General features: G+C 45.0%; 5 protein-coding genes across 6 annotated transcripts; 3 read left to right on the plus strand and 2 right to left on the minus strand.

Moving 5' to 3' along the window:
- Positions 1 to 11: 11 nt before the first annotated feature.
- tmem74b (transmembrane protein 74B) lies at positions 12 to 4,227 on the plus strand. 2 transcript variants are annotated; one of them, XM_087800633.1, is made up of 3 exons: positions 12 to 129; positions 637 to 838; positions 2,508 to 4,227. In XM_087800633.1, exons 2-3 carry the CDS (start codon positions 674 to 676, stop codon positions 3,054 to 3,056), a joined length of 714 nt encoding a protein of 237 aa, XP_087656759.1. In that variant the 5' UTR covers positions 12 to 129; positions 637 to 673; the 3' UTR covers positions 3,057 to 4,227. The 2 variants fall into 2 exon arrangements, with proteins under 2 accessions (XP_087656759.1, XP_087656758.1); XM_087800632.1 differs by lacking the exon at positions 12 to 129 and adding an exon at positions 169 to 309.
- A 105-nt stretch (positions 4,228 to 4,332) lies between these two features.
- On the minus strand, positions 4,333 to 8,384 carry psmf1 (proteasome inhibitor subunit 1). Its single transcript, XM_087800634.1, has 7 exons — positions 8,097 to 8,384; positions 6,050 to 6,202; positions 5,817 to 5,899; positions 4,896 to 5,072; positions 4,781 to 4,837; positions 4,490 to 4,660; positions 4,333 to 4,419 (listed from the first exon to the last, which is right to left on the minus strand). The coding sequence occupies exons 1-7, from the start codon at positions 8,223 to 8,225 to the stop codon at positions 4,368 to 4,370; spliced, it is 822 nt and encodes a 273-aa protein (XP_087656760.1). The 5' UTR covers positions 8,226 to 8,384; the 3' UTR covers positions 4,333 to 4,367.
- Positions 8,385 to 8,989: 605 nt separating this feature from the next.
- On the plus strand, positions 8,990 to 14,791 carry pigu (phosphatidylinositol glycan anchor biosynthesis, class U). Its single transcript, XM_087800635.1, has 12 exons — positions 8,990 to 9,160; positions 9,508 to 9,572; positions 9,662 to 9,721; positions 10,888 to 10,950; positions 11,732 to 11,841; positions 11,909 to 12,009; positions 12,075 to 12,172; positions 12,240 to 12,394; positions 12,938 to 13,081; positions 13,168 to 13,292; positions 14,053 to 14,195; positions 14,258 to 14,791. The coding sequence occupies exons 1-12, from the start codon at positions 9,031 to 9,033 to the stop codon at positions 14,369 to 14,371; spliced, it is 1,308 nt and encodes a 435-aa protein (XP_087656761.1). The 5' UTR covers positions 8,990 to 9,030; the 3' UTR covers positions 14,372 to 14,791.
- A 445-nt stretch (positions 14,792 to 15,236) lies between these two features.
- Positions 15,237 to 22,000, plus strand: mcm2 (minichromosome maintenance complex component 2). The gene is made up of 20 exons (XM_087801021.1): positions 15,237 to 15,300; positions 15,708 to 15,898; positions 15,964 to 16,136; positions 16,202 to 16,332; positions 16,408 to 16,546; positions 16,604 to 16,701; positions 16,758 to 16,879; positions 17,462 to 17,669; positions 17,734 to 17,868; positions 17,927 to 18,118; positions 19,283 to 19,376; positions 19,445 to 19,523; positions 19,614 to 19,785; positions 19,855 to 19,981; positions 20,050 to 20,162; positions 20,805 to 20,969; positions 21,032 to 21,106; positions 21,187 to 21,369; positions 21,524 to 21,679; positions 21,770 to 22,000. The coding sequence occupies exons 1-20, from the start codon at positions 15,295 to 15,297 to the stop codon at positions 21,878 to 21,880; spliced, it is 2,670 nt and encodes an 889-aa protein (XP_087657147.1). The 5' UTR covers positions 15,237 to 15,294; the 3' UTR covers positions 21,881 to 22,000.
- A 1,883-nt stretch (positions 22,001 to 23,883) lies between these two features.
- Positions 23,884 to 26,467, minus strand: LOC148070098 (E3 ubiquitin-protein ligase TRIM35-like). The gene has a single exon (XM_087801022.1). It carries the CDS (start codon positions 26,423 to 26,425, stop codon positions 25,040 to 25,042), a length of 1,386 nt encoding a protein of 461 aa, XP_087657148.1. The 5' UTR covers positions 26,426 to 26,467; the 3' UTR covers positions 23,884 to 25,039.
- Positions 26,468 to 26,646: the final 179 nt, after the last annotated feature.

A 26,646-nucleotide genomic window follows, 5' to 3' on the forward strand; every position in this document is an offset into this window, starting at 1 on the left:
GTGTTCATCTTCCTCCTCGTCTGACGCGCGTCAGCCTCCAGCTCTCAAGCACCTTCTGCGCATGTCTGTCCTCCTCCTCTCCATCATGATGTCCGTCTGACCGTCGCCCGGTCGCGGCATCAGCAGCAGGTGAGCCTCGCTGACGTCACTCGGGTCCTTCTATATTCTCGGCTGCTCTCCTCGGCGGGGGTTCTTCGTCGTCAGCCGCAGCGAGAAGCTCGTTGTGACCGGATGTTCCGCATCTTGGTTCCGATGCTTTAAGTCCGGGGTTCGGGCGCTACGGACCCTCGCAAGGTCACGCGGGTTCAGGTGAGAATGGGGGGGTCTCTGTCACTAGTGTCGCCCGTTATCACGTTTCTTTCGATTTACATTCACATGCGATTTCCTCGCGTCATTTCCGGAACGGTCGTGATGTTCTCTTGGCTTTAGCGTTGCTAACTGTTCGATAGATGCTAATGGTTTATGGGTTTCTATAGTTCACATCAGACGTCAATCATTTGAAATAAAAAGCTTCAGAGAGGGTCAGCAGCAGGCGAGTGACGTCACCACTCCATCCTCCGTCTTTTGGCTCAGCTCGGTCGAGGTGTTCTAGCGCCCCCTGTGTTGCAGTTCCATGCTCATGAGGTTGTCCTGCAGAGAGGACGATGCCGACGGCGGCGACCAGCAGGTTTCCATGGAGTCTCGTTTGAACGCGGTCGAGCTGCGAGAGCTGACCAGTCCCAGCGCCTGCAGGGCGGCGCCGCCGAGCCGGGGCTTCGACAATGCCACCTTCCTGGGGGATGAAGAGCTCCACCAGCAGGAGGCGTCGAACTGCCAACCCACTACCTCACAGACACCAGTGAGTCGTGACCTTTGACCCCATACTCACCTGTGTCTCCATCCTTCTTTTCTCCTACTTCCTCGTCTCCTCACTTGTCTATTTCCTCCTTCCTCGTTTACCTTACTTAACTATTGCCTCCTTCATCATTTCTTCAAGTCTATTTCCCCCTTCCTCGTTTCCTCACTTGACTATTTCCTCCTTCCTCATTTACCTTACTTAACTATTTCCTCCGTCTCGTTTCCTCACTTGACTATCCTCCTTGCCTCACTTGTCTATTTCCTCCTTTCCGCATATGTGTTTTTCCTCGGTCACTCACTTATATATTTGCTACACTGTCGTTCCCCCACTTTTCTATATTCTCATCGTTTCTTAACTTGACTTTTTCCTCCTTCGACGTTTCTTCACTTGTGTTTTCTTCCTTCCTAATTTCTTTACTTGTCTACTTCCTTCTTCCTATTTTCTTTACTTGTCTATTTCCTTCTACCTTGTTTCCTCACTTGTGTATTTCCTCCTTCCTAGTTTCTTGTCTATTTCCTCCTTCCTAGATTCTTTACTTGTTTATTTCCTTCTTCCTATTTTCTTTACTTGTCTATTTCCTCTTTCTTGTATTTTGGACTGCAGGCAACCACTCTACCATCTGAGCTATGTCGCCCCTTACTTGTCTATTTCCTCCTTCCTATCTCTTTACTTGTTTATTTCCTTCTTCCTATTTTCTTTACTTGTCTATTTCCTCTTTCTTGTTTCCTGACTTGTCTATTTCCTCCTTCCTAGTTTCTTTACTTGTCTATTTCCTTCTTCCTATTTTCTTTACTTGTCTATTTCCTCTTTCTTGTTTCCTGACTTGTCTATTTCCTCCTTCCTAGTTTCTTTACTTGTCTATTTCCTTCTTCCTATTTTCTTTACTTGTCTATTTCCTCCTTCATTGTTTCCTCACTTACCTATTTCCTCCTTCCTATTTTCTTTACTTGTCTATTTCCTCCTTCCTAGTTTCTTTACTTGTCTATTTCCTCTTTTTTGTTTCCTGACTTGTCTATTTCCTCTTTCTTGTTTCCTGACTTGTCTATTTCCTCCTTCCTAGTTTCTTTACTTGTCTATTTCCTTCTTCCTATTTTCTTTACTTGTCTATTTCCTCCTTCCTATTTTCTTTACTTGTCTATTTCCTCCTTCCTAGTTTCTTTACTTGTCTATTTCCTCTTTTTTGTTTCCTGACTTGTCTATTTCCTCTTTCTTTTTTCCTGACTTGTCTATTTCCTCCTTCCTAGTTTCTTTACTGTCTATTTCCTTCTTCTTATTTTCTTTACTTGTCTATTTCCTCCTTCCTATTTTCTTTACTTGTCTATTTCCTCCTTCCTAGTTTCTTTACTTGTCTATTTCCTCTTTTTTGTTTCCTGACTGGTCTATTTCCTCTTTCTTGTTTCCTGACTTGTCTATTTCCTCCTTCCTAGTTTCTTTACTTGTCTATTTCCTCCTTCCTATTTTCTTTACTTGTCTATTTCCTCCTTCCTATTTTCTTTACTTGTCTATTTCCTCCTTCCTTGTTTCCTCACTTGTCTGTTTCCTCCATTGTCGTTTCCTCGCGTTTCTTTTTCTACCTTCTTTGTTATAATCACTCCATCTTTCCATTTGGTCTTCTCAACGACTGAGGTTGTCAAGTATTAAACCGAACCTCTGGTTCTGCTCCCTGCAGGAGGATCTGCACCGAGCGTCTCTCCAGTCGTACGACGAGGACACGGAGGGTCTGGACGACGTGCAGGAGTCGACGGACGATCGCTCAGCGGACTATGGCTTCATCTTCGCTCTGGTCTTCCTGGTGAGCGGCATCGTTCTGGTGGTCATCGCCTACACCATCCCGCGAGAGGCCAAACTGGACCGGGAGTCGGTGTCGGCCCGACAGATGGAGCGCCTGGAGACCTACTACGCCCGACTCGGGTCCCACCTGGACAAGTGCATCATCGCGGGTCTGGGTCTGCTGACGCTGGGCGGGATGTTCCTGTCCGTGCTGCTCACGGTCTCCGTCTGTCGCGGCGGGATCTACCGGCGCCAGACCGCCTTCGTGCGACCCAAAAGAACTTACGGCTCCATCCACCTGAGGATGAAGGAGCTGGCCGGGGGGGAGGCCGGGGGGGAGGCCGGGGGGGAGGCGGGAGAGGGCAGAGGTGTGGAGGAGCAGACCAGGGCTGAGGGACTCTTGACTCTCAAACCCGACAGCAGTTCTGGACTTAGAGTTTGTTCTTGAATCTGAATGTACGAAACAACCAGACTCGCCTGTCGTCATGGAGACGTACGGGAGTATATTAGTGTCATCAGATGATGTTTAATTTTTACATTTCAAATGATAATTATTTTTTTTAATGTTTTTTGTGTTTTTAGCTATTTCTTTATTGAATAATTTAATTTAAAAATAATGTTTTTTCAATGGGTTCAATATTCTAATTCAATATACCAAAATAAATTAGTTAAATTCAATATTTTTGCTATTTAAAGCTTTTTAATTTCAATATTAAGAATGTTGGCGCTATTATAACAATTCTTACGTTTGCTTTTTAAAAGATATGAATTCTATAATTAAAAAAAAAACGAATGTAAACTTTTAATATAGAAATTATTGAAATAAAATCGTTTAAAATGAGAAAACATTTAAATAAAAACAAACTCTAGGTTTGAGACGTTAAATTCAAGCGATAAATATTCTGATGCACTTCGATACGACCTCCGACATCAGCCGAGACACATGTTTGTACCACAATGTTCACCTCGATCGCATCTGTTCGTAAACATGCTAATGCTGGCGAGAACACGAGACGACTCCGCCTCCCACTCATGACACGTTTTGTGTAGCCGTCGCATCACTTCGGTGAATCTTTAAAAGCACATTTGGATGTCGTGTCGCTTGAATGTTGGTCAGAGCAGGAAGCTAAGCTAAAGTCCTAGTTAGCGTTAGCTAACGGAGACGAGCGAATCCTTGGTTGACCTCCCACGGAATGTTCGTTATGTTGTTAATTTTCTCTGGTTTTCTTAAAATCTGAATCACCCTGGATTATATCAGATAACGACAAGGCAGGGCCTCAAGAATTAACCAACAGCGAATCTCGGTTAGAGGGTGTAGCATGTATAAGATGTAGAACCCTTTAGCCGCGTATTACACTTCTGCGGTTTGACAAACAAATATTCTCTGAGACATTTCAGTAGGAAGGAGACACGTAGCTACAGTTTAAATCTGCGCACACTGACTGTGGGGTCTCTGATCTTTAGAGTGTTTCCTTAAACATGATAAAACTTTACAAAAAAAACCTCCAGAGAGAAACACAAAGATTATTATCATAAAAGTCGTGAAGAAAAAGGTGTTTGTTGTTGTCGTTTGTATTTAAAATGAATGTTGCTGCAATAAAAGTAAATTCATTTTCTAAGGTCAAAAGTGTCTAAAGACAGGAAACAGACAATAAAGTTTGATTGAGTAAACTTTTGTTGATGTTTCAGCGCCTCCTGCTGGCCGCGGTAGTAACGACAGCGGAGACTGTTAACAGGTTTATTGAGATGTGAGAAGCTTCTACATGAACATGTCGTCGTATCCGGGCGGGGGGAGGTGATCCGGGTCGGGCCTGAGGAGACCAGGAGACAGAACCAGAGTCAGAGGGTAAAAAAGAGATCGGAACCAGTCACATGACTCACCCAGGTCTGGCTTGTCTGTTCGGCCCGACGGCTCCGAACGGGTCAAAGCGAGCTCCCGGAGGAACGGCGCCGGGTGGGAGGATGTCAGGGATCCCACTGGATGGGTCGAGACCAGATCGTGGGAACCCGGACCTGAGCGGGTCCACGATCATCCCGCCACCACCCCTTGACCTGTGAGAGAACGAGTGAGTCAGAACCAGAGCACATGTGGTCATAATGTTGAGGCTCGTTTGAACGTTCACGGACTTTAAATTAAAAAGTGTTCATGATCCGTGGAAGGTTCTGACTCACCCGAAGGGGTCAAGATCCAGACCGCCGGCAGCAAAAGGATTGATTGACGGGTCGAACCTGAAACAGACGACGATGTCAACCACTCTGCTCTGACGAAGGTCTCACTGGTGCTCACCTGTCCGGATGTGTCCCGGGTCTCGGGCGTCTGCTGGGGATACGGAGCGGGTCGGCATCGTCTCGATGTCTCTCACGTTCCTGCTGCTCCGCCTGGCTGGTTCTGCCGGAGGGTCGGGTTGAGGCGGGCAGAAGGTTCCGGACCTTTTCTGACAGACTGTCCGTGTCCTTGAAGACCCTGAGGACCAGTTCAGGAGTTTCATTCTGGACATGACACCGGCTGCAGAGCCTCTGTTTAGAATCACATTTCTGAGACCAGAACCAGGCCACAGGTCAGTCCAAGGACTCGTCAAAACTCTGTTCCTCTGCGGCTTCAACTCCAATGGAGGCAATTAGAGAAGTTCTCACACCAGAGTAAAAGCTTCGACTCATAAAGGGTCCAGCAGAGTGAACGAATAGTCACATGACTTCTTCATCCTGAAGCTGAATAATTAAGGAGGTCAAAGGACTTCAGGAGAGAGTGCACACCCAGCATCTACCAGCAACCATCGACGGAGCTGCAGTGGAGAGGGTGAGCAGCACCAAGTTCCTGTGTGTGCACATCTCTGAAGATCTGTCCTGGAGCCATCCTGTGGAGCTGCATCACCGTGTGGTTCGGCGCCGGCACAGTTTCCTGCCGCAAGACGCTGCAGCGCAGCTGAGAGGATCATTGGTGACTCAACTCCCTCCCTGTCCTACCATCACTCTCACCTACCTGTGCTATAACTTTGTTTTTTGTTGATATTCTGTTTATTAGTTGATTATTTAAGTTTTGTTGATTATTTATTTTATTTTTAATGTCCTTTCATTGTTTACTTCATGTTTTGCATGGTGAGTCTGTGAGGACCACACTTTATGCTGCATGTCTTGATACATGTGTATTTGACTAATAAATTAACTTGAACTTGACTTGACGGGTCATGTGACCCCGTTTGACACCAACCTGTCGAACGAATGAAGATGCTCCGAGTCCACGTGGTCGCTGACGTTGACCGTGAAGTCGCCGACTTGTTTGGAGGCGCCATTCTACACACACACACACACACACACACATTCATTCATGTTACAAGACAATTTGAATTTTAAACCTAGCAACGACGGAGAGTCCCCCTATGACTAGAGGGTTCTAGAGATGTGTGTGAGAGAATGTGTGTGTGTGTGTGTGTATATATTTACCATGAGTAGAAAGATAAGGTTGGAGTCCATGACCAGAGACTTGAGCAGCAGCCGGTCGTCTCCATTCTTCTCCTGGTACCTGAGCGTGTAGAGCTCCTTGTTGCTGTTCCAGTCGGCAGGAAGGAGCTCCGACTTCCTGTCGTCAGGACCGGGCTGCAGCAGAAACACACAACATCAGGTGATGGAGCAGACACACACACACACACACACACAACATCAAGTGATGGAGCAGAGAAACACAACATCAGGTGATGGAGCAGACACACACACACAACATCAAGTGATGGAGCAGACACACACACACACACACACACAACATCAGGTGATGGAGCAGACACACACACACACACACAACATCAGGTGATGGAGCAGACACACACACACACACACACAACATCAAGTGATAGAGCAGAGAAACACAACATCAAGTGATGGAGCAGAAACACACAACATCAAGTGATGGAGCAGACACACACACACACACACAACATCAAGTGATGCAGCAGACACACACAACATCAAGTGATGGAGCAGAAACACACAACATCAGGTGATGGAGCAGAAACACACAACATCAAGTGATGGAGCAGAAACACACAACATCAAGTGATGCAGCAGACACACACAACATCAAGTGATGGAGCAGAAACACACAACATCAGGTGATGGAGCAGAAACACACAACATCAAGTGATGGAGCAGAGAAACACAACATCAAGTGATGGAGCAGAAACACACAACATCAAGTGATGGAGCAGACACACACAACATCAAGTGATGGAGCAGAAACACACAACATCAAGTGATGGAGCAGACACACACACACAAAATCAAGTGATGGAGCAGAAACACACACACACACACACACACAACATCAAGTGATGGAGCAGAAACACACAACATCAGGTGATGGAGCAGAAACACACACACACACACACACACAACATCAAGTGATGGAGCAGAAACACACAACATCAGGTGATGGAGCAGAAACACACAACATCAAGTGATGGAGCAGAAACACACAACATCAAGTGATGCAGCAGACACACACAACATCAAGTGATGGAGCAGAAACACACAACATCAGGTGATGGAGCAGAAACACACAACATCAAGTGATGGAGCAGAGAAACACAACATCAAGTGATGGAGCAGAAACACACAACATCAAGTGATGGAGCAGACACACACAACATCAAGTGATGGAGCAGAAACACACAACATCAAGTGATGGAGCAGACACACACACACAAAATCAAGTGATGGAGCAGAAACACACACACACACACACACACAACATCAAGTGATGGAGCAGAAACACACAACATCAAGTGATGGAGCAGACACACACACACACACAACATCAAGTGATGGAGCAGACACACACACACACACACACAACATCAAGTGATGCAGCAGACACACACAACATCAAGTGATGGAGCAGAGAAACACACACACAACATCAAGTGATGGAGCAGAGAAACACGTTTAGTCACGTGACGCTTGTTGTGGTTGATTGACAGGTACACACACCTTCACGTAAAACTAAAACTACATATTTTGCAAAGTATTCTTATGGGTCTCACAGTGACTCTGAAGTCTCGAGACTCGTTTTCACGTCAAAAAGACTTAATGAATAAAAATAATGGAACCTGATGATGTACGTCATCAGCTACGCGACAAAACCTCATTGTATTCTCTAACCTTTTTTATTTTATATTAAATGTTACACTAGAGTGATTTAAAGACATAAATCAAAAATAGCCCAACAAAAGAAATTAATTAATGAATTAATTCGGTTTGTCGCATTGAAACAGTGTTTCGTTGTGAATACGTGACGTGATGTTAACATGACAACAAACACACAGCAACACAACGATTTGTAAATAATATCATATTTTAACAATTTCGACAATAGCTGGAGGTGAATGTACATGACGTCACGAACAATGATATGTATATTTTTGATGAATCTGCAGTAAAAAAAATGGAGTTTAAGGGGGTGACGCTAGCGATGCTAATGCTAGCTACTTCCGCTCACCTCGTCCCCGGAGCCGAGGCACCTGAAGCCCGCAGAGATGATCTCCCAGTGCACGAAGCAGATGAGCGCGTCCTGCGCACAGGTGATGCTGTCGTCGACACAGGTGTACAACACCTCCAGGCCCGCCATGTCTTCAACCCAGATCACTCGAGTTCAGCGATTCTTCTGTCGGTTTGTGTTCCTCGCATGTCAGTCCGGACGATGTTTGTGGATCTGCTTGGATTTCTTTACACCAAAGTTTCCATCACGTCTTATAAAAGTGAAACTAGAAAATGATGACGCAGTGCAGAACTGTAGCTCTCTGATTGGTCGCGAGAGAAAACCACGCCCACCCCGGCGACTTTCAATCACGTGACCACAACACCATTGATAGCAACGAATGATTTAATATTGCGTTGTTTTAACATATTAATACAGACATTGTGAATTAAAAAAATAATTCTAAATTGTATTAGCTGTTGCCATGTAGGACTAAATTCACTGTGTGGATCCAATCTTTTAATATACGAGTTCTATTTATCGAGCAGTTGTCTGGCAATATATTTATTTTATCCACCACTATCAAATGGAAAAGTTAATGTAGTCAGATGGTTTTATGGATTTAAACATTAACGGCAACAATAGTCTCGTATGACAAACTTTGTTTCTCATACGAGCTTTTTTTGTTTTGGTCCAACACTCAAAGTGTTCCGACGAAAACGTTCCGCTTACAAATAAGATATAATAAAACGTGGAATCTGATCTTTTTAATCTGAATATGCAATTGATCTGTATCACGTTCGTTCTATACATCTATTAAATATATCCTGGGATTAAAAAAAATGTTTTTGAATTAATTGTTTTGACGATTGTTTTTATTTCCGCATTTCTCCACGTGCATGACTACATCTCCCGGCAGTCCTCGCGGTGGGTGGTGGACACTCGCCTCGCGATCATGGCTGCTCCTTTGACTCTGCTGCTGATCGTGGCTGTGACGGTTCGAGCGCTTCTGTTCAGGTCCAGTCTAGCGGAGCTGATCTCGGAGCGAGTGGAGGTGGTTTCTCCGCTCACTGCGTGGAAAAGAGGTGAGTCTCGTGTCCTGGAGGGTCTTCCAGAGCAGGTTTGAATAAAACCAAACTGTGACGATACGTTTTCTTTTTAAATTCTAGTGTATTTTATGACGTTTGTTTTCATGTAATCGGGCAATAAGACCCCGGATCTGTTAGTGATCACTCTTACGTCGGTTTGTGTCAGGTGGATCACCGGTGGATCACTTCCGGTTAGAGCATCCTACATGTCTTCCTTATATCAGGAAATCAGTTGACAATCTATTGGTTTCACAGCGTTTCTTGTCGTGTCGAATATTGAATCCTCTTTAAAGTTATAACTTGTAATTTAATCTAATAATTATCACAAAAACCCTCTTGTTTAGTGATTGAAGGTTTGGCTCTGCTGGATTTAGGAGTGTCACCTTACGCTGGAGATGTTTTCCATGAGGTGAGCAACACTAACACACACACACACACACACACACAAAGACTCACACACACAAAGACTCACACTAATAAGATTTTGTCCCTCCACAGACTCCGCTCGTCATCTACTTGTTCCACTTCCTCGTGGACTACGCCGAGATCACCTTCATCGTGAGTGAACCTCCGTCTACGCTTGAATAATCTGCAGGTCACAACAATCTGAACCAGATGAGAGCTCGGTCTTCGCCAATAACCGACGATTGTCAAGTCAAAAGAAGGATCTTAAGCAAGTTGCAACAAAGAGCTCTTTTTTTCCATCACTTAGTTTTATTGTTTTAAAACATATTAGTATAGAAACATGTTCAAGTTCAAGATTAAGACTTATATCCAAAAAGAAGGACGCATAATAATAATAATAATAATAATAATAATAATAATAAATAAATCTAATAAAATATACCTACACCACAGACCATGTATATAACAAAGTTCAGAGTAGACTGTACTTTCTGAGGAGGCTCCGATCATTTAACATCTGCAGGAAAGCATGTTCTGCATGTTCTACCAGTCTGTGGTGGCCAGTGTTCTATGCTGTGTTGGGGTGGGAATGTGTCCAAGAGGAGTGTCAACAGGTTGGACAGGTTGATCAGGAGGACTGGTTCTGTGGTTGGAATGAAGCTGGACTCACTGGTGACAGTTGCTGAGAGGAGATCATTGAACAAACTACTGTCCATCATGGATGATGACAGTCATCCTCTGAACACTGTCATCAGTGAGCAGAGAAGCAGATGCAGCACGAATGCTCCTCCCATGATGCAACACTAATAGACTCAGGGACTCATGCATTTCTTGTGATATTAAATTGTTTAATTTGGAGTTTGGGGGCAGGAGTGAAGTGAAAAGATGTTATTCTATGATAATCTTTGTCTTTGTTATTTTTCTTCGTTCTATGTTATTTCTCTTTAGATTTTCATTATTATCTTGCTCTTCCTTATTATTTCACTTTGTTCTTGTTTCATGAATCTATCGTCTGTGTTGCTGGAAAATCAATTTCCCAAAGGAGACCTCCAGAGGGATCAATAAAGTTGATCGATCTATCTAACTACCAAAATAATAAAATATGCTCAAATGACAATTGCATTAATAAATCGAGGTCCAAGCATATGTTATAAGATGGCTGTCAGACTAGAATGTCTACAGCAGGTCAATATACATCAAGGTGCTTCCTTCATGTGAGAGATGTTTTTATATGTAAGAAACCTACAGAAGGGTTTCAAACAAACTGTTGTTTACCCTTAATTGTCATGACGACTGACGCGTTCTCGTTCTCTCCTCAGCTGGCGGACGTGATCACGGCGGTGGCTCTGTACCTGGCCACGCAGGACTACAACAAACAAGTGGTGAGAGCTCAGCTTCAGCTGTGACATCACTTCCTGTATTTCCCAAAAGACTAAAGTGGTCCCTGGTTTATCACGGGGTTACGTTCTGATAAACCCCTGCATTAAACAGAACAAGTTATTTATTTATTATTCATCCAAATAATCCCCCTTTGACTCTTTATATACCTTTCTCGAATTGTCGTTCACATTGTCACACAGTTCATACAATCTAAACAGTGATGTCATTTTAGCATAATGAAATGATTAAAAGTTACAATAAGTAGATTGACAATAATTAGATGGTGTGTGTGTGTGTGTGTGTGTGTGTGTGTGTGTGTGTGTGTGTGTGTGTGTGTGTGTGTGTGTGTGTGTGTGTGTGTGTGTGTGTGTGTGTGTGTGTGTGTGTGTGTGTGTGTGTGTGTGTGTGTGTGTGTGTGTGTGTGTGTGTGTGTGTGTGTGTGTGTGTGTGTGTGTGTGTGTGGAGTTTACTCGTGTGTTTACTTGTGTGTCTGGAGTACGGTTGTAAAACCTGGTCAATGAGAGTCTGGTTTGAAATCACTGTAGAATGTGTCATATAGACTTGCATAAATGTGTTTGACCTATTGATTTAAAAAACCTAAACTTTGGCTGATAGAGTTAAACCTGGTCAACAGTCTGAGCGACTTGTCTCTGCTGATTGGGGGGACTGGGGAGCCCTCTTGTGGTCACCAATAGCATCACACATGGAACATTTTTTTTGAGTATTTCTGTTGCTGCCTCGGTTGTACCAGCAGGTTTCACACATTTGATGTTTGTGATCCAGTTCAGGAAGCAGAAATACGCCCTTGAGGCGGACCGTTACCCCCCCGACTGTCACGAGCTGGTCCGCAGCCCCGCAGAGATGTTCTACATCCCGCTGAAGGTGGCCATGTTGTAAGTGCTGCTCATCGGTTGCCGGGCTGTGTCGGCAGCACCAGATGACGCCTGCTCTCTCCTCCAGCTACCTTCTGAACCCGTTCACCATCCTGTCCTGTGTAGCCAAGTCCACCTGCGGCCTGAACAACTCGGTCATCGCTCTGTTCATCCTCGCCACCATCAAAGGTTTCCATCCCGCCGTGAGTGTTTCCTCCCCAGAACCACGACCTTGACCTGGTGTTGCTCTGCAGGAAACGTGCTGTTGAGCGCCATCTTCCTGTCGCTGGCCACGTACCAGTCCATCTACCCGCTGACTCTGGTGGCTCCGGCGCTGCTCTACCTGCTGCAGGTGAGACCCGGTGTGTCTTCAGAGACCTGGGCTGTGATTCTTATTTCGACCTTTGACCCCTTCACAGCGCCAGTACATCCCAGTCAACTTCCGGCGGATCAGCTTCTGGTGGTTCCTGGTCCAGTACCTCTTCATGTACCTGGGCAGCCTCTTCGTCATCGTGGGTCTGTCCTTCTTCTTGCTGGGCTCCTGGGACTACCTGCCCTCGGTCTACGGCTTCATGTGAGTCCCCCCCTGGACCCCCTAAACGTATATCAGCGACATCAGAAAATTGAATGGTTGAATTTAATATTTTAAATGTTTAAACTTTGGTTATTTTTTTTCTTGAAATGTTCTTTTGTTTTTTTTTATCAACAATGTCTATATTATAATAATATGTTGAATTTGTTATAATTGTGCTGCTGTGATTGTTTTAAATGTCCGTTAATTAGCTCCGTACTCTTTTAGTATCGTTAACTATTATTTCACTATTTTTATATTGAATTAAAAAGGCTACAAATATAATTTTTTTAAATTGAAATCATTAATTTTTTTATTATTGTATTAACATGTATTATATTTGAATCATTCAAAAGTTTCAACATTTATAATTCAATATTCCTTTTGCACTGATATACTTCTACATACTTCCTTTTTGTTCATAGAAATGTTCCCTCTGTTGTAAAATCTCTATCTGTATTTTCATTTACTCCCAAAAAAAAAAGAATTATTGAAACAAACAATGCTTGTAAAACGTTCCACTGATGGACCTCGTTCTTCTTTCAGCCTCTCTGTTCCGGACTTGACCCCCAACATCGGACTCTTCTGGTACTTCTTCGCTGAGATGTTCGAGCATTTCCGACTTTTCTTCCTCTGCGTGTTCCAGATCAACGTCTTCTTCTACACCATCCCGCTGTCAATCAAGCTCAAGTAAGCCCCGCCCCCTTCGTCGTGTGAGTGTGTCTGACTCGTGTGTGTGTGTGTGTGTGCGTGTGTGTGTGTGTGTGTGTCTGCAGGGAACATCCGGTCTTCCTCATCTTCATGCAGCTGGCCGTGATCTCCATCTTCAAGTCGTACCCCACAGTGGGAGACATCGCCCTCTACATGTCCTTCCTGCCCGTGTGGAGTCACCTGCACCGCTGTGAGTCCAGCGACCCGGGTCAAAGTTCAGAAACAGAACCTGGCTGCGTTCTATGGAAGTGTCACTATATCAAATGTTGAAACTTAGATTTATTTTATTGAAATTCTTTGGGGTTTTTAAGCCTTGAATGATTTTTAATTCAATATTTTCTATATTGAAACGTTGTATTTGTTTGTTGAATTATTGAATTTGAAAAAAATCAAACATTTTCAAAATGTATTATTATTACACATAGAGTGTAATGTTCTAATTTGAATTATTTAAAAAACAAAATACAAATTCAATATACTTTCATGTAAAACCTTTTAAATTTTATATAAAATGTTTGCTGTAGAACCACTGGTGGATTCACAAGCAATGTTATTGTTAAGTGGCACTAATATTTAATAATGATAATAATTTTACTAAAGATTTTTAAATTGAATTTAAAAGCTTACAAATGAATAAATATCGAATTTAGCTATTATTGGATTTAGATGATCAAACTGTATGTGTAAATAAAACCAACAACAGTTATTCATATTAGAAATATTGATTTTTTTACAATTAAATAAAAACAAATTTAACCTTTTAATATAGAAATGAATGAATAAAATAATCGTATTAATTTTCATAATTAAATGGTAAAAATAACAATAAAACACATTTGAGTAAAGAAATTCAAAGTTTCAACATGTTAAATATATAAATATCTTCATATATTTTCATTGTGTTTCATGCGGCTCTGAGCGTTGCCGTGGTAACGCGTGTCTCTCTGCAGTCCTGAGGAACATCTTCCTGGTGTCATGTGTGCTGCTGGCGTGCGCCGCTCTCTTCCCCGTCCTCTGGCACCTCTGGATCTACGCCGGCAGCGCCAACTCTAACTTCTACTACGCCATCACGCTGCTGTTCAACGTGGCTCAGGTACGTGCACGAGCACGAGCGCGTCGCTCTGGTGTTTTTGCTCATGGGCCGGTCTGCCTCAGATCCTGCTGGTGTCGGACTACTTCTACGCCTTCCTGCGGCGCGAGCACCACCTGACCTACGGCCTGTACCTGAAGAGGAAGGACGGGTCCGAGGGGACGCTGATCCTGAAGTGAGCCATCAGAACCCGCCGGGGACCGAAGGACTCGGCCTCGTCACGGAGGCTCTTATTTTGAAGTTCACGGGGACGACGAGAGATGGTGTCCGAAAACCAAAAATGACTTTAGTCTTTTCTGAACTCTCAACAACTTTTTTGGTCTTGAACTGACCCACAGAGACCAGAACCAGAACTCTGCCGATGAAGACGCCACAGCGTTTTGTCATAACTAAGCCAGAAAAACAACGTTTTTTTACTGCTGTGATTCTTTCATTAACCAGACGGAACGTTTGAAACAACTTTTCTACCGACGTTCAAACTTTGTATTTATTTGCTGCTGATTTTTTTGTTTGTCTTTTATATTTGTCTGGACATGAGATCATGTCGAGAGTTGCTGACCGAGTGAATGAAAAAGATTAAAGTGACTCTAGTCTGGTGAGCGTTTCTCGGCTGTCAATCAAACTTGGGAAATATATAACGGTGTAAGTAAGTAAGTCATTTTTATTTGTATAGCGCTTTTCCAGACCAGGGTCACAAAGCGCTTAAATAATCAGAACAATACTCAATAAAGTATATACTTTAAAGGGCAAGATAAAACTGATAACACAACAGGAGTTCCAGAAAATCAAGGAACCGTAAGTCAAACCGTGAAAACAAGAGTCGAAGGAGGAAACTTTAAATGGCAAAAGAAGAATCCCGGGAAAAACGCGATGACGTCACACATCTAGCGTCTTCCGGGTGGGCCACGCACGCTCATTGGATGCCATATGATGTCAGCCCCGCCCTCCTCTCGTCGCGCACCAATTAGAATTCGCTACATCCACCGCTGTTTAGAATATTCATATTATTTCGCGGGCTTTTTGTGTCACGTGATCGACTCGCGCGAAAACCGACTGAGTGACGGAAGAAGTCAGAGCAGCAGCAGCGCAGACGAGCATCATCATGGCGGTGAGAAAATGAGTTTATTTAAACCAACACGAGTCGTTTATTCGTCACATTACCATATGGACAAGTTAAGTTTAAATATCGTTATCGTAGGATTAACCACGATAAACTAGCGGATCGTTTGTTTTGATGACGTCACATTCGTGTTGCAGCGCATAAAACTTCCGAGAATAAATGATTTTAAAAGTTATGTTTCGAGAGTCTGACTGTAGTTTGGTTCGAAGTCTTTCGTTCTGTAATGTAACTGAGATCTTGTTTTCGACTCCGTCTTTGTCTCTGAAGCCATGTGGCTGCGGGTTTCTGAGCTGTCAATCATCTTCAGAATCATCTCCGAAACAAAAAGTCCAGTTCATGAGACTTTAAATTGTCTCTCTCTAAAAGAGCCGTAACATTATGACCACCTGCTCTAGGATTCCTCCGAGTCGATCCAAATGGCCACCAGCCCAAACAGACCCTCCAGGAGGGGCGACCTGACCTCCAGCCCCGGCAGAGATCTGCCCCCGTTTGAGGACGAGTCCGAGGGTCTCCTGGGGGACTCGCACCTGCCCGACGAGGAGGAGGACGGGGATGGCGAGGAGCTGATCGGAGACGCCATGGAGAGGTGAGAGTTCAGGTCCCGATGAGTCCCTTTTGATCTGGATCCTTTAAACTAACTCTCCTTCTCAGGGACTACCGGGCCATCCCAGCTTTGGACCAGTACGAAGCCGAGGGTCTGGACCTGGACGACGAGGACCTGTCGGAGCTGTCGCCAAGTGCTCGTGCCGCCGCCGAGGAGGCCATGAGGAGACGTGACCGCGAGCAGGGAGTCAGTGGGCGGCTGAGGAGGGGGCTTCTCTACGGTGAGGACTCCAGCTTCTTCTTCTGGCATGGTCCAGATCCATAACTCGTGGCCTTGGCGTTCCAGACAGTGAAGACGAAGACGAAGACCGTCCAGCCGCTCGCAGGAGGAGGCTGGCGGAGCGTGCCGCCGAGGGTGTCGCGGACGGAGAAGACGAGGAGATGATCGAGAGCATCGAGAACCTGGAGGACATGAAGGTCGGTCCACAGACCCCCTGAGAAAGTGGACTTCCCGTGTCTTCTTTCTTCTGACCCGGTTGTGGACTCCTGCAGGGTCACACGGTGCGCGAGTGGGTCTCCATGGCAGGCCCCAAACTGGAGATCTACAACCGCTTCAAGAACTTCCTGCGGACTCACGTGGACGAGAACGGACACAACGTGTTCAAGGAGAAGATCAGCGACATGTGCAAAGGTGCGTCCACGAGAAACAGGTGTTGAAATGGAATTCTGACTTTCCCCGACTTTCCAGAGAACAAGGAGAGTCTGGTGGTCAACTACGAGGAGCTGGCGGCGAGGGAACACGTGTTGGCGTACTTCCTGCCCGAGGCTCCCACGGAGATGTTGAAGGTGAGGGTTCTGAGAGGTTTTGTTCTCAAGTCACTGACGCAGACTCTGGTCTTCAGATCTTCGACGAGGCGGCGAAGGAAGTGGTGCTCGCCATGTACCCCAAATACGACCGCATCGCTCACGAGATCCACGTGCGGATCTGCAACCTGCCTCTGGTGGAGGAGATCCGATCGCTCAGGTAACATCAGTGGTTTAAGTACATTGTTTACAGTAGAATTTAACATTTAAAATGTGGAATCTTTGAATTTCTCTATTTAAATAGTCCTGCTTTTTAAGCGTTGAATTATTTTTGCTGAATAATTGAATGAATGCATTTTTCTAGTCAAAGTTTCATATTATTTACTTGATTTAAAATTGTTTGGTTTATTCAAACCAGGATTTTTTGTCAATATGTTTTTTCGAGCATTTAAAAAAATTCTTTAATTTAGTGATTTCTGTATTAAATCTTTTTATTTTATGATTACATTAAAATATTATCTAATAAAAGGTATATAAGGCAAATAAAATAAATTGAATTTAGAACATTTATTTTTAAGTAATGGGTGTTGGAAGATGTTTTTATTAACTAAAACAAATGTTTTTAGACTTGTAACTAAGATTATAAGTTAAAAAAGAAGTTGAATTTTGAAATTATTTTTTAATAAACAAAAAACAATGAAGTTTTAACATTTAAAATGTTAAATTCAACCATTTTAAATTTCTGATGCCACTGATGTACCGGGTCGCCGTGGCGACAGGAAGTAACTTGTCGTCCCTGCAGGCAGCTGCACCTGAACCAGCTGATCCGCACCAGCGGCGTGGTCAGCAGCTGCACCGGCGTGATGCCGCAGCTCGGCATGGTCAAGTACAACTGTAACAAGTGCAGCTTCGTGCTCGGCCCGTTCTTCCAGTCCCAGAACCAGGAGGTGAAGCCGGGCTCGTGTCCCGAGTGTCAGTCTCAGGGTCCCTTCGAGATCAACATGGAGGAGGTGAGGACGCCGCGGTCTGGTCACGTGACCGGCAGTTCTTGAGCTTCTTCTCCCGGTCCTGCAGACGGTCTACCAGAACTACCAGAGGATCACCATCCAGGAGAGTCCGGGCAAAGTGGCGGCGGGTCGACTGCCGCGCTCCAAAGACGCCATCCTGCTGGCCGACCTGGTGGACCACTGCAAGCCCGGAGACGAGATCGTGAGTCTGAAGACGCGCCGGGCTGCGGGCGGCGGGAACTGACTTGTGGGTCTCGCAGGAACTGACGGGAATCTACCACAACAACTACGACGGCTCGCTCAACATGGCCAACGGCTTCCCCGTCTTCGCCACCGTCATCCTCGCCAACCACATCACCAGGAAGGACGAAGGCGTGGCTGTGGCCGAGCTGACGGACGAGGACGTGAAGGCCATCATGACCCTGTCCAAGGACGAGCGCATCGGAGAGAGGGTGAGGACGCCATGACCATGAGTCATGATTGTGACCTTCCTGCTTCCTCGTCTTCTGCTTCCTCGTCTTCTGCTTCCTCGTCTTCTGCTTCCTCTACTTCTTCATCCTCGTACTGCTCTCCGTCTTCCTCGTCCTGCTCTTCGTCTTCCTCGTCTTCCTCGTCCTGCTCTCTGTCTTCCTCGTCCTGCTCTCCGTCTTCCTCGTCCTGCTCTCCATCTTCCTTGTCCTGCTCTCCGTCTTCCTCGTCTTCCTTGTCCTGCTCTCTGTCTTCCTCGTCCTGCTCTCTGTCTTCCTCGTCCTGCTCTCCGTCTTCCTCGTCCTGCTCTCCGTCTTCCTCGTCCTGCGCTACGTCTTCCTCGTCTTCCTCGTCCTGCTCTCCGTCTTCCTCGTCCTGCTCTCCATCTTCCTTGTCCTGCTCTCCGTCTTCCTCGTCTTCCTTGTCCTGCTCTCTGTCTTCCTCGTCCTGCTCTCCATCTTCCTTGTCCTGCTCTCCGTCTTCCTCGTCTTCCTTGTCCTGCTCTCCGTCTTCTTCGTCCTGCTCTCCGTCTTCTTCGTCCTGCTCTTCGTCTTCCCCGTCTTCCTCGTCCTGCTCTCCGTCTTCCTCGTCTTCGTCTTCCCCGTCTTCCTCGTCCTGCTCTCTGTCTTCCTCGTCTTCGTCTTCCCCGTCTTCCTCGTCCTGCTCTCTGTCTTCCTCGTCTTCCTTGTCCTGCTCTCCGTCTTCTTCGTCCTGCTCTCCGTCTTCCTCGTCCTGCTCTCCGTCTTCCTCGTCTTCCTCGTCCTGCTCTCTGTCTTCTTCGTCCTGCTCTCCGTCTTCCTCGTCTTCCTCGTCCTGCTCTCCGTCTTCCTCGTCCTGCTCTCCGTCTTCCTCGTCCTGCTCTCCGTCTTCCTCGTCTTCCTCGTCCTGCTCTCCGTCTTCTTCGTCCTGCTGTCCGTCTTCCTCGTCTTCCTCGTCCTGCTCTCTGTCTTCCTCGTCCTGCTCTCCGTCTTCCTCGTCCTGCTCTCCGTCTTCCTCGTCCTGCTCTCCGTCTTCTTCGTCCTGCTGTCCGTCTTCCTCGTCCTGCTCTCTGTCTTCCTCGTCCTGCCCTTCGTCTTCTTCGTCTTCCTCGTCCTGCTCTTCCTCCTCTTAACTATCATCTCCACACGTTCATCATTTGTCTCCTGCAGATCTTCGCAAGTATGGCGCCCTCCGTCTATGGACATGAAGACATCAAGAGAGCGCTCGCCCTGGCACTGTTCGGTGGAGAACCCAAGAATCCAGGTGAGAGCGTCGTTTTCCGGATCTAATGTGGTCACATGACACAAGACTCACGATGTGATTGGCTGCAGGTGGGAAACACAAGGTGAGAGGAGACATCAACTGCCTGCTCTGTGGAGACCCGGGAACCGCCAAGTCCCAGTTTCTCAAGTAAGACCTAGGTCTGCTTCTGGACCAGGGAGCTGATTTACAGTTTCCTGTGTGGCGGATCGGAACCAAGCGTGTGACGTTCTTCTGCAGGTACATCGAGAAGGTGTCGACTCGAGCCGTCTTCACCACCGGTCAGGGAGCGTCGGCCGTGGGTCTGACCGCCTATGTCCAGAGACACCCGGTCAGCCGCGAGTGGACGCTCGAGGCCGGCGCTCTGGTTCTGGCCGACCGCGGCGTGTGTCTGATCGACGAGTTCGACAAGGTGAGGAAGGACTTCAAACCTTCATCTGGAGAAACTTTTTATTGAACACGACAACAATCCTGGTCTCAGATGAACGATGCCGACCGGACCAGCATCCACGAGGCGATGGAGCAGCAGAGCATCTCCATCTCTAAAGCGGGAATCGTCACGTCGCTGCAGGCGCGCTGCACCGTCATCGCCGCTTCCAACCCCATCGGTACCGGACTCTGGACCAGGACCTAGTTGTGGACCTGAGTTCTGACTCTCTCTCTCTTGCTCTCGCAGGTGGCAGGTACGACCCTTCGCTGACCTTCGCAGAAAACGTGGACCTGACAGAACCCATCGTGTCCCGTTTTGACGTGCTATGCGTGGTCCGTGACACCATCGACCCGGTCCAGGTCGGTGAAGTTCCTAGGTTCACTATAAGGGTTCTTTCATTTGTGTTGCAACCAAACTTCTCGCCGCTAGATGGCAGCAGTTATTACGTCCTCCACAGCTAAAGAAACATTGAAAAGATCCCGGTGGTGACTGAGGACGAGAGGATACAGTGACTCCAGCAGCTTTTAAAGCTGATTTTTGGACATATTTTGGTTTCAAAACAAATGAAAGCAGTTACGACTTCATCAAGAGTCATGTGGTCTGTAAATACTACAACACCAGAGTCAAGTACTCAACAATACTACACATGTATACTGGTTACTATACAGTTTCATGATATATCAGAATGTATAGTATGATTGTGCTTGTATTGCTATACATATCTTGCAAATACACAGCCCTAGTTGATTATATTTGTATTTTCTAAAAGTACTGTGGGATGAATTCAGGAATATCTTTTCATCAGGCGGGAGTCGTGGTCTGTAAATTCTGAGTACTGAGTCGAGTACTCGACAATACTACAAATATATCCTTGTGACTACAGTATCACAAAATATCATAGTATATTTTATTGTTGATTCTGTGTTGTGATGCGTATCGTTATATTCTTGCCAATAAAAAAAAACCCTAGTTTACTTGACAGATCTGTGTCTGACCTTCAGGACGAGATGTTGGCCCGCTTCGTGGTGGGCTCCCACATCAAACACCACCCCAGCAACCGGGAGGGGGGCGTGGCCCTGGAGGAGGTGGTCCTGCGCAACACGTCTGACGTCCCGCCGATCCCACAAGATATGCTGAGGAAGTACATCATCTACGCCAAAGAGAGGGTACGAGTGCGCAGTGTTGGATTCAAAAAGTGGTTTTACTCATGTGACCGGGTCTCGAGCAGATCCACCCCAAACTGAACCAGATGGATCAAGACAAGGTGGCTCGGATCTACAGCGACCTGCGAAGGGAGTCCATGGTGAGTCGAAGGGACTCGTTCTCCTCTCTGTTCTGGTTCTGACCCGTGGTTCTTTTTTCTTTTTTTTTTTCCACCAACAGGCTACCGGTAGTATTCCCATCACGGTCCGACACATCGAGTCCATGATCCGCATGGCCGAGTCTCACGCCAAGATGCACCTGCGGGACTACGTGCTGGAGGACGACGTCAACATGGCCATCCGCGTGATGCTGGAGAGTTTCATCGACACGCAGAAGTTCAGCGTCATGAGGAGCATGAGGAAGGTGGGTCGCCTGCCCCGGGTCCGAGACTTCAGCTCAAGTCCGGCTCCTCCTCGAGGAGTCAAGAGAGATCTGAAGAGTCAAGAGACCACAGTTCCACTAAAGCTAAACTAGCATTAGCATGTTAGCGCCAATCTAAGTTGAGTTTCTCCTCCAGACGTTCGCCAGGTACCTCGCCTTCCGCCGCGACAACAACGAGCTGCTGCTCTTCATCCTGAAGCAGCTGGTGGCCGAGCAGGTCGCCTACCAGAGGAACCGTTACGGGGCGCAGAACGACGCCATCGAGATCTCCGAGAAAGACTTGAGTGACAAGGTGAGGCTTAGCTGTGCTAAGAAATGCTAACGACTAAATCGTGCAAACCTTCTAATGTCGTTGCACTGCTGTTTCTTGCGCCCCCTACAGGCCCGTCAGATCAGCATCCACAACCTGTCTGCGTTCTACGACTCCGAGATCTTCCGCTCCAACAAGTTCAGTCACGACGGCAAGAAGAAGCTGATCGTGCAGCAGTTCTGAGCTGCGTCGCCTCCTGCTGGTGGACGGCTGTAAATAGTGTACATGTTTGTTCTTGAGAGCAAAATTAAAACAAATGTTCATGTGTTTTTGATAATAAATAATTGGTATAGTGTCTGTGAACTGCTTTTTAATGTAACTATTTACCACTGGTTTTATTTGAGCTCTATTAATGTTTTTATTATATTTCTGAGGCTCTCATTGACTTGTAGGTTTACTTTCACCGTCTAATGTGTTTGTGTGTGTAAAATGGATGTTGGACTCTATTGTATCTGTGTGTTTGTACAAAAACTATTTTCAATGAAATATTGACATTTGTAAATTATCTTAAGCCCCGCCCACTGTAAACACATTTTCTGGAGACAATCTTGTTTACCATAACCACACCCACTGTTCTGTGATTGGTCAAACATTGGAGGATTTGCGACCACATGTCATCAATCCAGGTAGTCTCCACTTTCAAGGGACTCCTTTGCTGTGTTTCAAATCGCATACTAGCGTACTCAAAGTTAATATTTTTAGTGCGTAAGTAATTTTTATTTGTATAGCGCTTTTCCAGACCAGGGTCACAAAGCGCTTAAACAATCAAAACAATATTCAATAAAGTATATACTTTAAAGGTCAAGATAAAACTGATGACACAACAGGAGTTCCAGAAAATCAAGGAAAAGCCTGAACAAATAGAAACCTCTCAATTCTTAGTATGCGAAATTTAGTGCGCCATGCACACTAAATTGTCACTAAAACGCCGATGGACACTAACCACCCTAAACGGCTCCATCTTAACGTTTTAAACGTAAGTTACGTCATATATAAATGCATATATATATATTCATATACTTACAGGTGCATTTTCCGCAGCAGTAGGAGGATAAACACGTCTTCGGTGCTGATAACAGCTTAAATATCTCACGATTATTTAGATTCTCATATTTTTTTTCTTTATTTATTTTTCCAAACTTGCAAAACGTGCTGCCAGCAGGTGTCGATAGCGTTCAAACAGCTGGTTGAAACATCGTTAAATAGAAGTAGAAGAAGAAGCTGTCACCTCAATTCCGGTTAGTTCGTAGCAGCAGAGTTTGATTTGAGACATACTATCTGTGGAGAATTTGCGTACTAGTTAGTATGTACACTATCCTGATGCATACTAACTTCTAGTATACTAAGAGTAGTATGCGATTTGAGACACAGCAATACTTTCTTTCGAGAATTTGCGTACTAGTTAGTATGTACACTATCCTGATGCATACTAACTTCTAGCATACTAAGAGTAGTATGCGATTTGAGACACAGCAATACTATCTGTGGAGAATTTGCGTACTAGTTAGTATGTACACTATCCTGATGCATACTAACTTCTAGTATACTAAGAGAAGTATGCGATTTGAGACACAGCACTTGTGTTAACAATGCAGGTGTGATAACAGCTGGAGGAGTGAAGCCATTATTATGTCATAAACTCCGCTCTCATAACCTCTCATTCGCCCAGATTCCAGAGCAACTTTATAAAGTAATAAGTTAAAAACATGGTCATGATGAGGAACTTACTGCGTCTTGGAGAGAAAGACTAACATGTGAAACAACTGAGTCGAGATTGTGGGTTTTTCACATTAGTTGCTGTTTATGTTAAATTACATTAAAGTACTTCTAGTTCACTCTTTGCCAGGTTTGTTTAGTTTTTCTAAAGCACATCAGCTGCAAACTAATAAATTATAATGAAGGTTTATGTCCGTTTCTGTTTTTTTTTTGTGTGTTTATGGGATGTTAGGAATGTTCTGGATACGTTGTGACTGTATTTAAGAAGTGAAATGACGTAAGTGTAGCTCAGAGAACTTGCTAAACCTGCTGAAGTTGCTCTGAGCTAGTTTGGTTGATTTACTGAGGCTGAAAACTATCTTTGTTAATATAACCAAAAGTGTACAGTTACTTATTCTCACTGACGATCTTTAAATATAAACTTTTGACATTTATGGATTCATATTTTGTAACCTTTTATTTTTAACAGTCATGACGCAGCAAAACTCTTATTTTTACAATATTCTTCACGACTTTTCAACAAATAAAGAACTTGAATTGGAACTTGAAATGCACATGTGCAGCGAACAGTTTTCACGACATTGCAGTAACACTGCTCTGACACTTGGGTAAGTTTAAAACTACTTTTTAAATGTAGTTTATCATTGATTTTAAATGAGAGCTAATGCAAATACAAAAATCATGTATAATTACATTGAAAAACAAACAAAGCATTTATTGATTCAATTTTAAACTTGAATGCCATAAAAATAATCTCAAATTATTTGAAAAATATAAACAACCTTGAACAAAAAATAATAATTAAGAGTACTGAATTGTACAGTTGCTTAAACATTCCGCTGAATTCCATTATTAGTTCTAGAACCGTTTTAAGATTTTAAAAATAGTAAAACAAATATGAAAATGTTCAACATTTACCATTAAATCTTAACACACCTAACTTCAAGACTCTAGATAATCCTATAAAACATAAAATAATCAGGTGATCGACATCTATGGTCAAGAATAGGAAAGAATTGTTGTTGTGTTTAATAATTGTGTACATTTTTGTTGTTACACGATCTCTGATTGATAGATTAAGTACATACGTCAAAAATAGCTAAACTCCTCAAATGTTTTTTTTAAGAATTGAATTATTAATTGTATAATTGAAATTAATATTTTCTAAAACGAATTTGTCTTTTATATATAACTTAAAAAATGTCATATAAAAATGAATTTATTTTTATACATACAGTTTGATATTTTGATTCCAATAATTCAAAAATACATTTTCTAAATTCAATATTTTTTAATTCTCACCCTCTTGAATTAAATCTAATAATGTGGGTTTAACAGTGTCTACAATTATTTCTTTATTATTCTTTTATACTTAAATTTTAATATTGAATTTGAAAGGCTACAAATTAAAAAAATATATATAATAAATAATAATAAATAATAATATTCATTTTATAAAAAATAAATTGAATAATTGGAATTAGAATAACCTAAAAAAATAAACTATTCAATTTGAAATTATTATTTTTTATTTAAAAAAAACTACCGAATTCAAGCTTTCAATACACAAAATATTCAGTTCAACTACTGACTACACAGACAAATACATCTAGTTGTGATGAACCATCAGGTCACATGACTCGTCACAAAGACCTTCCCTGGAACGATCTTCAGCGGCGTCTCCGTCAACGTTCCGAAACACGGAAACACACTGTGGCTGAAGGCGTGTGTGAACGAGTGAATGAGCGAACTGTGTTCCGGGTCGTAGAAGGTCAGTTTGCCCTTGTTCCAGTCCAGGTGGACGCGGACCCTCTGGAGGTTCTTCCTCACCCTGAGGAGAATCGGCTTCTCCCCCAGCGAGCGAGCCACGTAATTGCCGTTGTAGAACTCCACCTGCCAGAACCCGGTCTTGAGGTTGTCCTGGACCGAGACGGCGGCGGCGCCCACGAACCAGGCGCTGTTGTCTCCCACCTCCACATCCCAGCTGTGCATCCCGGAGCTGAAGCCCCTGGAGCCTCGGACCGAACGGTGATAGTCTCTCCTCTCCGGGTTCCCCGGGAGACTCTGGCGCTCGCCGTAACTCAGACTGGTGAGGTCGTCCGACACCCGGATGGCCAGGTTGGCTGAGTTTGGATCCAGAACCACCGGGGTGAACGAGACCAGGCTTCTCATCTTGGTCCAGATGTTGAAGGACAAATTTCCCAGATGTTTGGCCACGTTGATCAAAGACCTGGGTGGGATCTCCGGGGGATCCACCTGGGGTCGCTGCTTGGCCCGGTCCACAGCTGCTCTGTATCGAAGAAGGAAGGAGACATTGTCCGCCCTCAGGTCCTCCTCCAGGGCCTCCAGGGTGTCAGACAGGTCCTGGATCTCTCTGCTCAGAGCCACAACCTTCTCGTCCAGCAGCTGGGTCTTCTGCTGCTCATCCTGCCTCAGAGCTTGGACCCTGGACTCCTCCTCCTCCAGCAGGAACCGACGAAGCTCCTCAAACTGATCCCTGATTCTCCTCTCTGAGTCCTCAGCCTGGACCTGGACGTGTTCCACCATCTCTTTGTACTGACCCTGGTACTTTCTGAGGACCATCAGCTGGTCTCTCAGCGGCTCCACCAACTTCTGCAGGTCCTTCTTGTTCTCGCCGGCGAGCTCCTGGACCGGCCTGAAGCGGTGTCCGGCATGAGTCTTGGAGTCCCTGCAGACCAGACAGATGGGCAGCTGATGGTCCAGGCAGAAGAGCTTCAGCTTCTCTGCATGTGAACTGCACAGGTTGTCCACAGACGCCCTCTGGTCTCGGTCCAGGAGGAACGCCTCGCACACGTTCTTCAGGGCCAGGTTACAAGGGGGTTCGCTCCGGGAGGACCTTCTCTTGCACACCGGACACTCGGGCACGTCCTTCTCAGACCACCAGGTCTTCAGGCAGTCTTTACAGAAGCTGTGGCTGCAGGACAGGACCACCGGAGCCCTGAAGACGTCCTGACACACCGGGCACGAGAGGTCCTCGGACTGAAGAGACATTAGTAGCAGATCCGTCAGGTCCGTGTCTCAGGAATCACTCACAGCCTGTTTGTGTGAGAGAGAGACTTCCTGGTTTGTCTACTTTAGAGAGGAGGAGCCTCAGGGCCTTCAGCTCTGTGAGTCACACACACACACACACAAGTGCACACAGAAGCACACACTCTTCTTACACTTGCTACAGTCACACACTTGAACCTTTTACAAACACACAAACTTACAAA

The sequence above is a fragment of the Callionymus lyra genome, chromosome 10 (genome assembly GCF_982586985.1).
Source record: "Callionymus lyra chromosome 10, fCalLyr1.hap1.1, whole genome shotgun sequence".
NCBI classification, from domain to species: domain Eukaryota; kingdom Metazoa; phylum Chordata; class Actinopteri; order Syngnathiformes; family Callionymidae; genus Callionymus; species Callionymus lyra.

Coding starts and splice junctions, on each gene's coding strand:
- tmem74b (XM_087800633.1), top strand. CDS start 674: ATGGAGTCTCGTTTGAACGCGGTCGAGCTGCGAGAGCTGACCAGTCCC. Junction 839..2,507: donor CCACTACCTCACAGACACCA/GTGAGTCGTGAC, acceptor TGCTCCCTGCAG/GAGGATCTGCACCGAGCGTC.
- psmf1 (XM_087800634.1), bottom strand. CDS start 8,225: ATGGCGGGCCTGGAGGTGTTGTACACCTGTGTCGACGACAGCATCACC. Junction 6,203..8,096: donor GCCTCGGCTCCGGGGACGAG/GTGAGCGGAAGT, acceptor TTTCTGCTGCAG/CCCGGTCCTGACGACAGGAA. Junction 5,073..5,816: donor CATCTTCATTCGTTCGACAG/GTTGGTGTCAAA, acceptor ACTGGTCCTCAG/GGTCTTCAAGGACACGGACA.
- pigu (XM_087800635.1), top strand. CDS start 9,031: ATGGCTGCTCCTTTGACTCTGCTGCTGATCGTGGCTGTGACGGTTCGA. Junction 10,951..11,731: donor AGGACTACAACAAACAAGTG/GTGAGAGCTCAG, acceptor TTTGTGATCCAG/TTCAGGAAGCAGAAATACGC. Junction 12,173..12,239: donor CGCTGCTCTACCTGCTGCAG/GTGAGACCCGGT, acceptor ACCCCTTCACAG/CGCCAGTACATCCCAGTCAA.
- mcm2 (XM_087801021.1), top strand. Junction 16,702..16,757: donor CTCCCACGGAGATGTTGAAG/GTGAGGGTTCTG, acceptor TCTGGTCTTCAG/ATCTTCGACGAGGCGGCGAA. Junction 19,524..19,613: donor GCCAAGTCCCAGTTTCTCAA/GTAAGACCTAGG, acceptor GTTCTTCTGCAG/GTACATCGAGAAGGTGTCGA.
- LOC148070098 (XM_087801022.1), bottom strand. CDS start 26,425: ATGTCTCTTCAGTCCGAGGACCTCTCGTGCCCGGTGTGTCAGGACGTC.